This window comes from Fukomys damarensis, unplaced genomic scaffold, assembly GCF_012274545.1.
Source record: "Fukomys damarensis isolate Sample0158 unplaced genomic scaffold, DMR_v1.0_HiC HiC_scaffold_34, whole genome shotgun sequence".
Classification (NCBI taxonomy): domain Eukaryota; kingdom Metazoa; phylum Chordata; class Mammalia; order Rodentia; family Bathyergidae; genus Fukomys; species Fukomys damarensis.
In genome coordinates this window covers 22,813,525-22,826,188 of record NW_022900946.1, presented here as the reverse complement: position 1 = coordinate 22,826,188, position 12,664 = coordinate 22,813,525, and the positions used below count along the sequence as shown (strand labels likewise).

Sequence of the window (12,664 nt, the reverse complement as noted above, 5' to 3'; positions counted from 1 at the left end):
AATAAAAAAAAAAAAAAAAAAAAGCTGTTGCAGAGACTAAAGTAACTGGGTACAAAGACCAGTCTCTCTGGCAAGACCCCAAGGACTATGAAGAGGCAGAGCTCATGGGAGGTGCCTGATCCGGTCTGCTGCCCCATGGTTACTTGCCCAAAGCCAATGTCAATACAATTCGGAAGTCTCTAGAGCAAAATGGGTCATGCATGCCTGCCCAGAGAGAGCCCTACCTGCCCAAGAAGGTCCACACCTGCCAGGGAGGGCCGTACCTGCCCCAGAGCATGCTGCAACAGTGTCGGGTGCCCAACAAACCGCACATTATCGATCTTCAGTTCAAATTTTTGGCCACACATCTCAGACTTGGTTGCCAAAATTGTTGCCAGAATAGCATCTGAAAACCTTCAAATGAAAAAAAGGATGAAAATAAGTTAACAAATATCACTGTACCACTCCCCAGTACCTTCAGAGGGGAAGGTCTCAGATAAATGGCAGATCTGTGACTCTGCCCCCAGCACTGATGGACATTTCTGAGGACTCCAGAAATGTGGCGCTCTTGCAGCAACCCCAAGGTTAAGGATGTAAAAATCACCAGAATTATAGTAAAAGGCATGAGAAGCACAGGCTGAAGGCACATGCTGTCATTGTTGCATGCTCAATGAAATTAGGAAAGAAACAGCTGCAGTTTGCATTTAAAAGGAGGATTTGCTGGAGCTGGCAGTGCCCTGAGAAGCCACTCATTAAGGCTCACAGGCAGAGGGGCCTCTCCTAACTGTACTTGCGTTTGTTAGACTATACCCTGTCCATCACACAGCCTCTCCCCAACAGTGCCACATAAAGGACCAGAGGATAGCACTCAGATGAGGGCAGAGTGCTAACTCCCTTCCTCAGTGTAGCTGCCAGCCCTTCCCTTACCCTGAACAACTAACCTTTCCAGTTTGTATTAAGAAAGGAACTCTCTAAGACATGTAGACCCACTGTGTTACACAAGTGCAGGGATGCTGAAAACTGACTACCATTAGGAAGTGGAACACCTAGGTATGGGTGAGACCTCACTCTTTCCAAGACGCATCTGCACATTTGCCTCCCTACTGGCAACCCAGATCCCTCCTGCCTGGGGGATCCAGATAAGGGAGAACCACCTGCAGGGAGGAGCATACTAGCATGTGGCTGCCTCTTATCTCAGAGCCCAGGGCTGAAGCCCTCTCCTCCAGAAAAAGCACAGGTAAATTGGACACACAGTTTCTGATCTGGACCCAGCACAGAGAGAACCCCCACTCATCTAGCCACCAGGAAAGCATTCCTAATATCTGGCAGCTCCAGCTTCCCCAGGGCCATACTGTGCTCATGGGCAGAAAGAACCCCCCCAGTCCTGAAAGAGACCACTGGGGACAGATATTCCAATGTTCATTCTTGGTCATGCTTCTCTCCTAGAGGCATTCGTGGTGGGGAGAGATGGAGACTAACAACGTAACTCCTCCATTTTATGATGAAAAAGGAAGGCCAGCTTCAACTTTGTAATGGCAAATAACTCTGGGATAAAACACATCTAGGAGGGGCTATTTAGTTCAGGAAATCCTGAGCCCCCAAACAAATCAGAGGCAGAGGGCTGGTCAGAGCTGGCTGCCTTGGTGCTTGCAGTCAGACTATAGTCTAACCTTCCCCAACTGATCTCATCAGACACATCTGGGACATGTGGGACCAAGCTGAGTCCTTCGTTCTCCTTTCCTAAATACTCATCTCCAAAGTGTAAAGCAGACAGAGAGGATTCCAGCGCCTCAGACCGAAGGCATCACAGGTCTTCTTCATAAACTATACATGGCTCAGTTTGCCCTGTGAGTCCTGCCTAAGGGACACAGAGATGTGGAAAGAGGTTCCAGGCAGTAAAACTTTACCAAACACTCCCGTTCTAGCAACTGACCCAGTGCAACAGTTCATGTCTCATTTAAAAAACAAAACAAAATAAAATACCCTCCACTCTCCACCCAGTGATTCAGGACAGAGACAGTAGGCAAAAAATCTCTACCGCTCCAGAAGCTCACTTGCTGTGCTAGCCAAAAAACAGCTGCTGTGTCTTGAAGACTCACAGACACCTCACCCTTGGGCACCAATTCAGGGACCCAAGTTACTACGGCTATGGGATGGGTCCTGGGAGTTTCTGAGCAAGCACTGGAAGCCCAGCTTACATCTATAAATGCCCAAATTCCACTGTGCCCCTGTGACAGTCAAATAAAAAGCTTTTTTTTTTCCTCCCTAAAGACTAGAGTCCAAAGAGTGAATAAACTGAAAAGTCGAGTACTGTTAAAGTTAAAAGTTACACTGCCTTAACTGGTCATCCAGGGAGGTCATTCTGGGGTAGCCAGCATGGTGGAGCTGGTCACTCAGTTTACTGAGCAAATCTGCCTCATAAAGGAATCCACTTGCACAGTTCAATATTATACATGTATGATGAAAACACTTGTGTATCTTTATAATTTACACAGTATCTATTGACATGATACACAAAAGACACCGTTATATCATGAAACTGGGGGAGGGGAATAACGTACTCATAACAAATCAAACTGTAAACAGGTGACAATATTATTTGTTGCTTCTAAAATTTACAAAACCCCCCCCCATTTTTTTTTGAGGCAAGGTCTCACTTTGTAGTTCAGGCTAGCCCTGGCTTACTATGTAGCCCATGCTGGCCTCAAATTTGTAGCAATCCTCCTGCTTCAGCCTCCCAAATGCTGGGATTACAAGTGTGCACCACCATGCCCAGCTCTACAAAATCTTTTTGATAGTGAAAGTCTGGTAAATATACTGTAACACAATAAAACAGATGTTACAAAAACTAAAGATTTCTGGACTAATTTAGAAGTTCAAGAAAAGCACAGAGAAATGTAACAGCCCAGCTGGAAAACAGGCCAGAGCTTCTATTCTTGCTAAGATATTCTGGAGTAGGGCTTCTTCTCTAACTTAGCCAAAACAAGGAAGGAAGACAAGAGTCTGCAAGAGAACTTGATGCTGTTTCCCGTACCAACCTTCTCCCAGGGAGCTCATGAGTGCTGTTGTGCCTCCAAGGCCCAAAGGGGATGCACTAGGGTGGATGTGGGGTCCCACCTCATCCATGCTTTCCACATCTACTCCAGAACATTTTCGCCACTAGTGGGCATACCCAACTCACCTAAGCCAAGCATCACATTGAAAACCCAAACCTTGGGAAAGATCCCCACCAAATGCCTTTGAAAACTGAACACGGAACCTCCATCACAGGTCTCGGTGTGGCGGTGGGAAGGAGATGAGCAACCCCATTCCTGCTTTCTTACCACCCCCATAACTACTGGCTCTGACTTAGGAGGAGGAAATTTACATGGAATACTTGACCCAGAACTCTCTCTGGAGCTGGCCAATGGAGCCTTGGCCTCTTGGGTACTGTGAAACAGCTAAATAACTCTGGGTGGAGAAAGGGCAAGGACCACGGGCAAGTCTGCATTCTTCTAAGGGGACTGCGGCAGTGAGGTCCAAGGCAGGGCCTATGTGCTTCGTTAGTCATTCTTCAGTATTGAAGGAAATCAGGAATTAAGCACAATTACAAGAAAAGAAGGCAGCCAGAATCAAGATAAAAAGACGGTGGAGAAGTCTGTCTTACCCTGCAACCAATTGCTCATCGGTTGGAGGAGATGGCTCGCTGAAATGGGAACAGGACCATCAAGACCAAACAAAAACATTGTTTTTTAAAAACTATGAAAAGCTATAATGTTGTTTTATAAAAACAGTATTAAAGTCCAGCAGAAGTAGCTCCATTAAGTATTTTACCTAAGTCTCAAGCGTAGTAACTTACCAGACAAGAAGGAAGATGCAGACATTTCCATGACGGATACATAGCAAAGAGTCCCTAATGCTCAAATTCTCACACATATGTGATGGGAGGGAACAAGACCACTGTCAGAAGCAAGCACAACACTGGAAGACCTAGATCAAACCCAAGTGGCATGAAAATTCACTGGACACCTGGGTACCCGTAGCTAATCATTCCAAGAATAGGTCTCTCATCTGTATGCTAAGAATTCATCTGCACAGGACCAAGTAAGAGCCTCACAGTTTATAAAAGCCTTTTGAAAACTGCTGTGCCACATGAATTTAACAGCTCAGTTCCTGAGATACCGCAATGGCCTGCATGGCTGATCTCTCTGATCTCTGCCTGGAGCAATAACAGAGTCATGGCAGATCTGTGCACAGTTGTGCTGTAAAACATCTAGGATACTATCAGACTTGAAGAAAGAGTTTAAAATCTAATTTATGTTCCTGTGCAGAAACTTATGGTGAGACATGTTACTTTGCGAGTATCCTGGAAAAAGAAAGAAAATCCAAACATGGGAGAGAAACAACACGGGGGCCCTGCCATGAGCACTGTGCCATCCTGTTCCATGGTGCCGCAGGCTGCTGCTCCCTGCAGCTCTCACTAAGGGACACACACCGCCAAAGGCCCGTGCAAAGGAAATATACAAAAAGGAAGCTTTTCCTCAGAAGCTCCTAAACTTTCACTCACTGGGTTGTATAGTATTAAAAGGTTAAGTGTTTTGTGGACTTGCCCCAAATCACCCAGAAGGTCAAAATCCTAGAATCCTAGTTTTTATTTCCCACAACTAGACAAAGTCAGAACACAACCTCTTTACTTCCAAAGAGAAATGAGCAAGCACACAAGACTTCTAAGTGTTGGCACTGTCTCATTTTCAGGTGGGGAGTCTACCCCTTTGAGGCAGGCAGGGCCATCATCACTCAAGGAAATGTGGGTGTTTCCATGACAGCCAAATCTGGGAGCTGGGGGGAGTAAATCCCCTCACTCAGTAACCTTATAGAAAACAGGGAAACTAAGGACCAGTCTAAGGAACAAGCCAAGAGCTCAGATGGGAGGATGCAGAGCAGGAGTCAAATCTGAAACCCTGGGCCTTCACTTGTCTCAATATGCTGTCCTTCAGTATGGACACATTGGCTAGGCAAAGAGGTTGGGGGAAAACACTGCCAGTCCACTATCTACATGTGTCAACCTCAGCTAAAGGAAGGAGGAGACATGTTCTGACATTATCTAGAGGGTGTGAGGCTCTAAACATGCTGGTAGAGGTAAATCAGTCAAGAGCCTGGTGCAGTCTAAGTGTGCCAGGTGGGAGGAGAGTCAGAGTGTTGGGCTTGACTGGCCAAAGACACCACAAGAGCTAGGGCACAACTGTTCCTACAAGCTCAACCCACTGCTGCAAGAAACATGGCCAAGCTCAAAGCTCTAGGGCCCACACAATGGCAACTATGTGTTACAGAGTCGAGGTGGAACCTATAAGAGCTCTGCAAAGGTCTTCCAGATTGTGTCTAAACTACAGGAAGTTCAGAATATTCTGACACTAAAAGAGCAACTCTTCTCCAAAGTCTCTAGCTCCCCTCCTCTGAGGGGAGATGGCCAGATGGCTGCTCATAATCTTGGAGAGATACAGAAGATAGCTGCCCGTGCTGGGAAATAACCACACAAGATTTTTGGGTTAATACCAGGTGTTGTGTTTTGTATCCAGAGCCTCATGCATTCATAGGTGGGGCGTTTCAAAGGTGGCTGGGTCAAGGTGTGGTACTGAAATTAAGGGAAGGATAATGGAAGCCCCACCCTGGGGTAGGGGGCACCAACAGGCTTACAGCCTGGACGAAATAAAAAGGGACAGAAAAGAAGGTTGCTGCTGCTTCTGCTTACTGATTTGTCTCTTTGCTGCCTGCTATGGACTGTTCTCCTCGATGACGCCCTTCTGCCATGCCACCTTGCCTTGCAGCCAGCGGACTGTGACCTGCAATCTCTACAAACTGTGAGCCAAAATAAAGCTTGCCTCCTTGAACTTTGGATGTTGGATATTTTGTCTCAGCAACAAGAACAGTAAATCAGGGCCAGGGATTTAGCTCAGTGGTGCTACCGCCTGCCTCACACGCACAGTGGTGCTGCCTTGTGCCTCGCATGTGCAAGGTCCCGAGTTCAATAACCAGTACCAAAGAATATATATATATATATATATATATATATAACAATAATAATAATAATAATTCAGACACAAGACTTTTACGCAGACCTCTCAATGGCTTGTGTGGGAGCCACATGGTACACTAAGCAGTCAACCAATAGGAACCCTAGAAACTTTATGACATGAGTTTCAAGTCTTAAGAGACACTGGACAATGCCCATTTTCTCTTATCCTTACTGAATCCTAGAAAAGAGTATTTTTAAAGGGACAGAGATTTAGCTCAGCGGTGCCACCACCTGCCTGGCCAAGTGCAAGATCCCCAGTACCAAAAACAAACAAAGAAAGTTATTTTTATTTTATTTTATTTTTTTGGTACTAGGGATCGAACTCGGGTCCTTGTGCTTGCAAGGCAGGCAGCAGAACCACTGAGCCATATCCCCAGCCCCCAAAAAAGTTATTTTTAAATGTGTAACAAGGGCCAGGGATTTAGCTCAGTGGTGCTGCCGCCTGCCTTGCAAGCACAAGGTTCCAAGTTCAATTCCCGGTACAAAAAATAATAATAATAAAATAAAATGTGTAACAGTTAACTTCAAACCCTGAAACACATCTTGAGGATACATCTCATAAAATCAGCTGGCTTTCTGAATCAGTGCTATCCAACAGAACTTTCCCTTTTTTTTTTTTTGGTACCAGGAATTGAACTCAGGACCTCACACTTGTATGGCAGACGGAGGCACCACTGAGCTAAATCCTGCCCCAACAGAACTTTCTACAATGACAGAAATACCCCAAATCTGCACATTTAATGTGGTAGTTACTTGTCCCATACAGCCATGGATCCTGAAATGAGGGATGAGGGTAGTGCAACTAAGGAGCTGGACTTTTTATTTTATTTTATTTCTGTGAATTTCTTTGTAAATGGCCACACTGGCTAAGGGCTACAAGACTGAGCAACACACTTCTCTACGACAGGCTACCTCTGCTCAAAGGTTAACAGTATTTCAACCTGGCAAACTGACAAGCAGGAATATTCTGAGGGTTCCAGAAAGAAACCAATCTTAAGAGAACTAGAATTAAGGAAGACACGGGTTTGCTACATCACTGCCTTGCTTCAAAAGATGCTCTGAGCCATACGATAGAGGCAAAGCTGGGGCCTGCTAGGCCCTTGCAACAACACAGGCAGCAGGTGAAGCCATTCTTAAGTTTAATAAAAGATTCTAATGAGAAGCACTCCCTTCCCACAGTTTTCTCTTCATTATGTTAAATACTGAACTAATTCACCAGAAACATGCTCATCATCATTTCATTATAAACCTCTGGAAACTAACTCTGAAAACAGATGCTGCTGTCTCAATTGTTTCAAGAGCTCTGAATCTTTGCAGCCTGAGCCTCATGAAACTTGGTAGATGGACAGCCCTGCTCCACACTGATCTGTGGTACAGAGACAGAACTAGATGTATCTGTCCACTGTGCAGAGCAAAAGCTTTCTATGTCTCTGTGACAAACAAAGCCGTTCCAAGTCACCACCTTTAAAGGACAAGAAAACCACAGGAATCTACATCAAGACCATCCCCTGGGACAGGCAACAACCCTCTCCCCCATCTTCCTCTACCTGCCAGTCTCTCTTCCAAAGTTTATTCCCCTTGGAAACAGTCACAGGTCCTGCCAGAGGCACCAGTACCCTCACAAAAGAGGATAAAAATCACACTCTTAAAACTGCAAAGCACTACGGTAGGTACAGTGTTCTGTCAGAGAACTGGAGGTAAATAACACTGCTCGTGAAGGTACAGGTGTGAGTCTTAACTATCTTCTCCCAATTTTTGAGACAGGGTCTTGATGAGTAGTTCAGGCTTATCTTGAACTCAAGATATAGCCCAGGCTGGCCTTGAAATCGCAGTGATCCTCCTACATCAGCCTCCTGAGTGCTAGGATTACAAGTGTGCACCACCGTGCCGGGTGAGACACACTTCTTTACCCCATTCAGTCTCTGTCTGTGCTTAGAGGAACTCAGGGCCGGTAACTCATAATCTTCCTTCCTTCCCCAGCCTATGTTAATATTTGTTAATGTTTAAAATAAACATTAGGAAGACAGACATGGTTATTTAGAGTTTCTACTCTGATAGTGCCTCCCAGACAGAGCAAAGGGAGGGAACACAGGAAGGGACAGGACCAGCCTTTCATCCAGGGCTAAAGGAGTGTCAAGGGTCAGAACAGCCCAGCTCCAACCCACTGCCCTTGTCACCACCTGAGTCTGGCCACCATGAAGGGAACTGGCCAGGCTGTGCTGCATATGAGTGCCTGCATTTGAACTTTGGACACGTGCTTAAAGAATCAGGTCTGAGGAGAGAAAAGGGGTCTGCTTTCCTCTATGCTCCTCTCCTAGGAGATAAATGTCCTCCCTGGACATGGCCTCATCCATTCTCAGACCTGCTATACCAATCACACAGCCCACAGTATGTCAAGTGCCCAAATTATTCACCACGCCAGAGACGGGTGGTCCAAACCTCAATCTGCACTAACTGAAAGCACTCACTAATTGGACGAAAGCAACACCAGACAAATATCTGGGTCAACAGAAGGGCAGGGCTCTGCCCAGGCCTACGAGCAGGACTAGCCCCACCGTGGAATGACTGCAGAGTCCTTACCTGGAGTCACCGTCCTGGTCATCAGCATGGTCACCAGTGTTGTTAACAGCATATCTGCTATGTGGCTTATCTACGTGAGGACAAGAACAGGAGAATGGTTAAGAAAGAGGATCTTTACGTACACAGAAGGGTTGTGGAGCTGTCCAAATCCACAGTTTCCAAAACAGTACATCTATACAATGGAATACTGTTCAGCCATACAAAGAAACATGCATGAACCCTGAGAATATTTTGCTGAATGAAATAGACTCAACGCTGAAAGAAAAATATCACTTTTACACAAAATGTCTAGAATAAGCAAATTCACTAATACAGAGAGTAGAAGTTAACGCGGACTGAGGACAGAGGGAAGTGAGAAGTTACGGCTCAATGGTCAGTTTCAATTTAGATGGCAAACAATTTGGGAAACAATGGTGGTGACTGTACTGTATAAAGAATATAATTAATAAGACTGAATGAAATGCTTAAAATGATGACTCCTAAGTGAAATAAACTGGACACACATGTTGAAATACCGCACTGTTTCTCTTGTGTGGGAAACCAAAAGTGGAAATAAGGACTGAAGTTAAAATGGATGTTGGGAAATGGAAAGAAAGTGTTCAAATGGGAAGGGGAACGAGGAGGAGGAGAAAGGAAGGGACAAGAAAAAAGCAAAAATAGAAGGGAAAATGAAAACAAAGTTTTTATACGTAGGGAGGAGAGGGGACTCAAAGGGAGGATTTGGATAAAATAAAATTTATTTTTTAAAAATGGTTAGGCCAGGTATAGTAGCACATGCCTGTAATCTCAGCTAATGGGGAGGCTGAGACAGGAGAATCACAAATTCAAGCTCAGCTTGGACAACTTATTGAGTGCCTACCTCAAACTAACAACAGCTGGGGCAGCCAGGCGTGGTGCTGCATGCCCGTCATCCCAGCACTCGGGAGGCTGAGGCAGGAGGATCGCTGTGAGTTCGAGACCAGCCTGGGCTACACAGTGAGTTCCAGGTCAGTCTGAACTACATAGCGAGATCCTGTCTCAAAAAAATAAAAAATAAATTAAAAAGCTGGGAATATAGCTCAGTATGAGTCTCTGAGTTTAATCTCCAGTCCTGGGGAAGGGGTACAAATTTCATGTTACATACCATAAAATTTTTTTCATAAAAAAATAATTTCTGGGCCAGAGATTTAGCTCAGTGGTTTCGCTGCCTGCCTCGCAAGGACCCAAGTTCAATCCCTGGTACCAAAAAACAAAAACAAAAACAAAAAACCTGGGACCCGGGCATGGTGGTGCACACCTGTAATCCCAGCACTCGGGAGACTGAGGCAGGAGGATTGCTATGAGTTCAAGACCAGCCTGGGCTACATAGTAAGTTCCAGGTTGGTCTCAACTACATAGTGAGACTCTGTCTCAAATCCTCCCCGCAAAAAAACCTGGGTAGATATTTACAGTTTGTCACCAACGCCTTTTTTTTTTGTTCTAGGTACTGAACCCAGGGCTTTGCTCTGAGCTATATCCCCAGCCATTTTAATATTTTATTTTTGAGACAGTCTCACTAAGTCACTAAGTTGCCCAGGCTGGGCTTGAATATGTGATCCTTTTTATTTTTATGTTATTAATTTTTTTCCCTTCGTTTATTGCCACATTTAAGGCAAACAATACAGTCACATTTATCATCTGGATCTTGCACCTTTCTTTACATATGTGATCCTTCTGTCTCAGCCTCTCAGAGTACTGCGATTATAGGTGTATCCACACCCACCCCACATGGCAAAAGCCTTTTTTCGGCATGGTGAGATGCACACCTGTAATCCCAGCACTCTGGGAAGCTCAGGCAGGAGGACTGAAAGATCAAGCCCAGCGTGGACAACTTAGTGACTCTGAAACACTGTCTCACAGTAAAACTCTGTGAAACTCTGTCTCACAGTAAAAAATAAAAGGGCTGGGGATGTAGCTCACTGGAAAGGCCCTGGGTTCAATCCCCAGTACTACCAAAAAAAAAAAAAAAAAAAAAAAAAAAATCTCTTTCAAGATTATGAGGAAAAAAATTAGTCCACCCAAGAGAAAAATCAGGCAAAGGTTATGAACAGGCCATTCACTGAAAAAGAAATCCAAATGGCTCTAAAAATATAAACACATACTCTCAATCATAAGAAAATTGCATGTTAAAACAATCAGATACAGGGCCAGAGATTTAGCTCAGTGGTTCCACCACCTGCCTCACAAGCACAAGGATCCGAGTTTGATCCCCAGTATCAAAAAAAATAAAAATAAAAATAAAACAATCAGATACAATTTTCCACCTAACAGATTTTAAAAACTGCAAAATCATCCAGGCATGATGGCAACATGCCTGTAATCTCAGCACTCAGATGACTGAGGCAAGAGGATTAAGAGTTCAAGGCCAGCAAGGGTGAAATAGTGAGACCTTGTTTCAAAAAACAAACAAATAAATGCAAAGAAAAATGTATGTACTAAAAATAAATGTGCTCACTCTTAGACCCAAATATCCTACTTTTGGCATTTGATCTTACAGATATTCTGTAAAATGACAGTATATATGGAAAGGAAATTTGTACCATTTGTATCAGCAAATGATTGAAAACAACTTAATTGCCCATCAGCAGAAGACTAGATGGATAAATCACAGCATGATCAGGCCAGGGATTTAGCTCAGCGGTTCCACTGTTTGCCTCAAAAGTGAAGGGTGCTGAGTATGATATGATCCCACGTACCAAAAAAAAAAAAATCACAGCATGCTCATCTCATGAAATTCACAGCAGCCATTGAAAAGGACAAGGTCATACAGATTCTAATTCTGTATCTTCTATATGGATGCAAAGTGAAAATGAAAATAAGTAGGGCAGAACAGCTGTATGTAGTTCTTTCATTTGTGCTCTGAAAATAAAATAATGCATGTATATGGTTGTGTTTACACAGGTTCTGAAAATATGCATAAAGGATATTTCTAATTTTTGTATCAGAAAAGAATTAAAAACAACATAAAAGTCTAAATGCCTTAAATATCTAAACATCTTTAAAACCTTATACCAAGGTCAGGTGAGGTAGCACACGCCTGTAGTCCTAGCACTCAGGAGGCCAAGGCAGGAGGGTTGACATGAGTTCAAGGCCAGCCTGGGCTACATAATGAGTTTAAAGCCAGCCTGAACTGTCTATGGAGACCCTGTCTCAAAAGGCAAAAATAAATAAAGCCTTGTACCAGCCAGACAAGGTGGCTCACTTCTGTGATCTCAGCACTGCAGAGACAGGCAGGAGGATCATAATTTCGAGGCCAGCTTGGGCAATTTAGCGTGGCGGGGTGGGGGTGAGGTTCACTGAGGTGCTTAGTGTATGTTCTGGAGCTGTGGTACGCTGCAATCAACTGAATGAGGTCGGTGTATTCACTTAATTATGTGCGGTGCCAACACAGACCGTTTAGAAGAGTGCTTCAGAAGATGCTTGTGTGAATTAAAAAATAAGATCCTCCAACGAATATTTTATTTATATGCAGACACAGACTGGCTATCTTCTCAAGAGGGACAATTTCCAAATTACCAGGGCAATCTTGGGCTGAGACGGAGGGCAAGGTTAACACGAGATGCATCTGTAATTTTTCCATCGTTTTTAGGGCAATAGAAATTGAACCCAAGGCTTCCTGTATGCGAGTCGAGCGCTCTACCAAAGAGCTACACCGTCAGACCTGGAACTTGCCTTCCTGCCTCACAGCCTTCCGAGTACTTCAGATTTAAAAAGAACCAAAACGGAAACTGTCGAGACGTCACTAACAGCTGTACTGGAGGTGAATTACTAGTAGTTTCTCGCCTGCCTCCTCTTTCCTTCGCATGGACGCCTAGTGCTCGCGGCGGGCGCCGGGCGCCACTTACTTGTCCGGGACGTCGGGTGCTCCTGGTTTCTCTGGAAGGGGTACCTGAACAGCAGCTTATTGCCCCGGCTGCCCGAGCTCACCAGAATCACGCTGATGGGGCTGGTGTTATCCCCCATATTGCCAGGGCCGGCGGGGGCCCGGGGGACCGGAGGAGGACGCACAGCCCCGGGGAACGCCCCACGCCCGCG

General features: G+C 44.9%; 1 protein-coding gene across 8 annotated transcripts in view; it reads right to left on the bottom strand.

Moving 5' to 3' along the window:
• Nprl3 (NPR3 like, GATOR1 complex subunit) overlaps window positions 1–12,664 on the bottom strand; it is a 44,155-nt gene that overhangs the window by 30,199 nt on the left and 1,292 nt on the right. For 3 of the 8 annotated variants that reach the window (XM_010620643.3, XM_010620636.3, XM_010620639.2), the window contains exons 1-4: window positions 12,475–12,658; window positions 8,612–8,681; window positions 3,626–3,664; window positions 225–393 (exon numbers count right to left, since the gene is read on the bottom strand). In XM_010620643.3, coding sequence (XP_010618945.1) covers window positions 225–393; window positions 3,626–3,664; window positions 8,612–8,681; window positions 12,475–12,592 — 396 coding nt within the window. In that variant the 5' untranslated portion in view covers window positions 12,593–12,658. Of the gene's footprint in view, window positions 1–224; window positions 394–3,625; window positions 3,665–8,611; window positions 8,682–12,474; window positions 12,659–12,664 lie in introns of those variants that run through there. The other 5 variants (XM_010620641.3, XM_010620637.3, XM_010620640.3 and 2 more) reach the window with 5 other exon arrangements.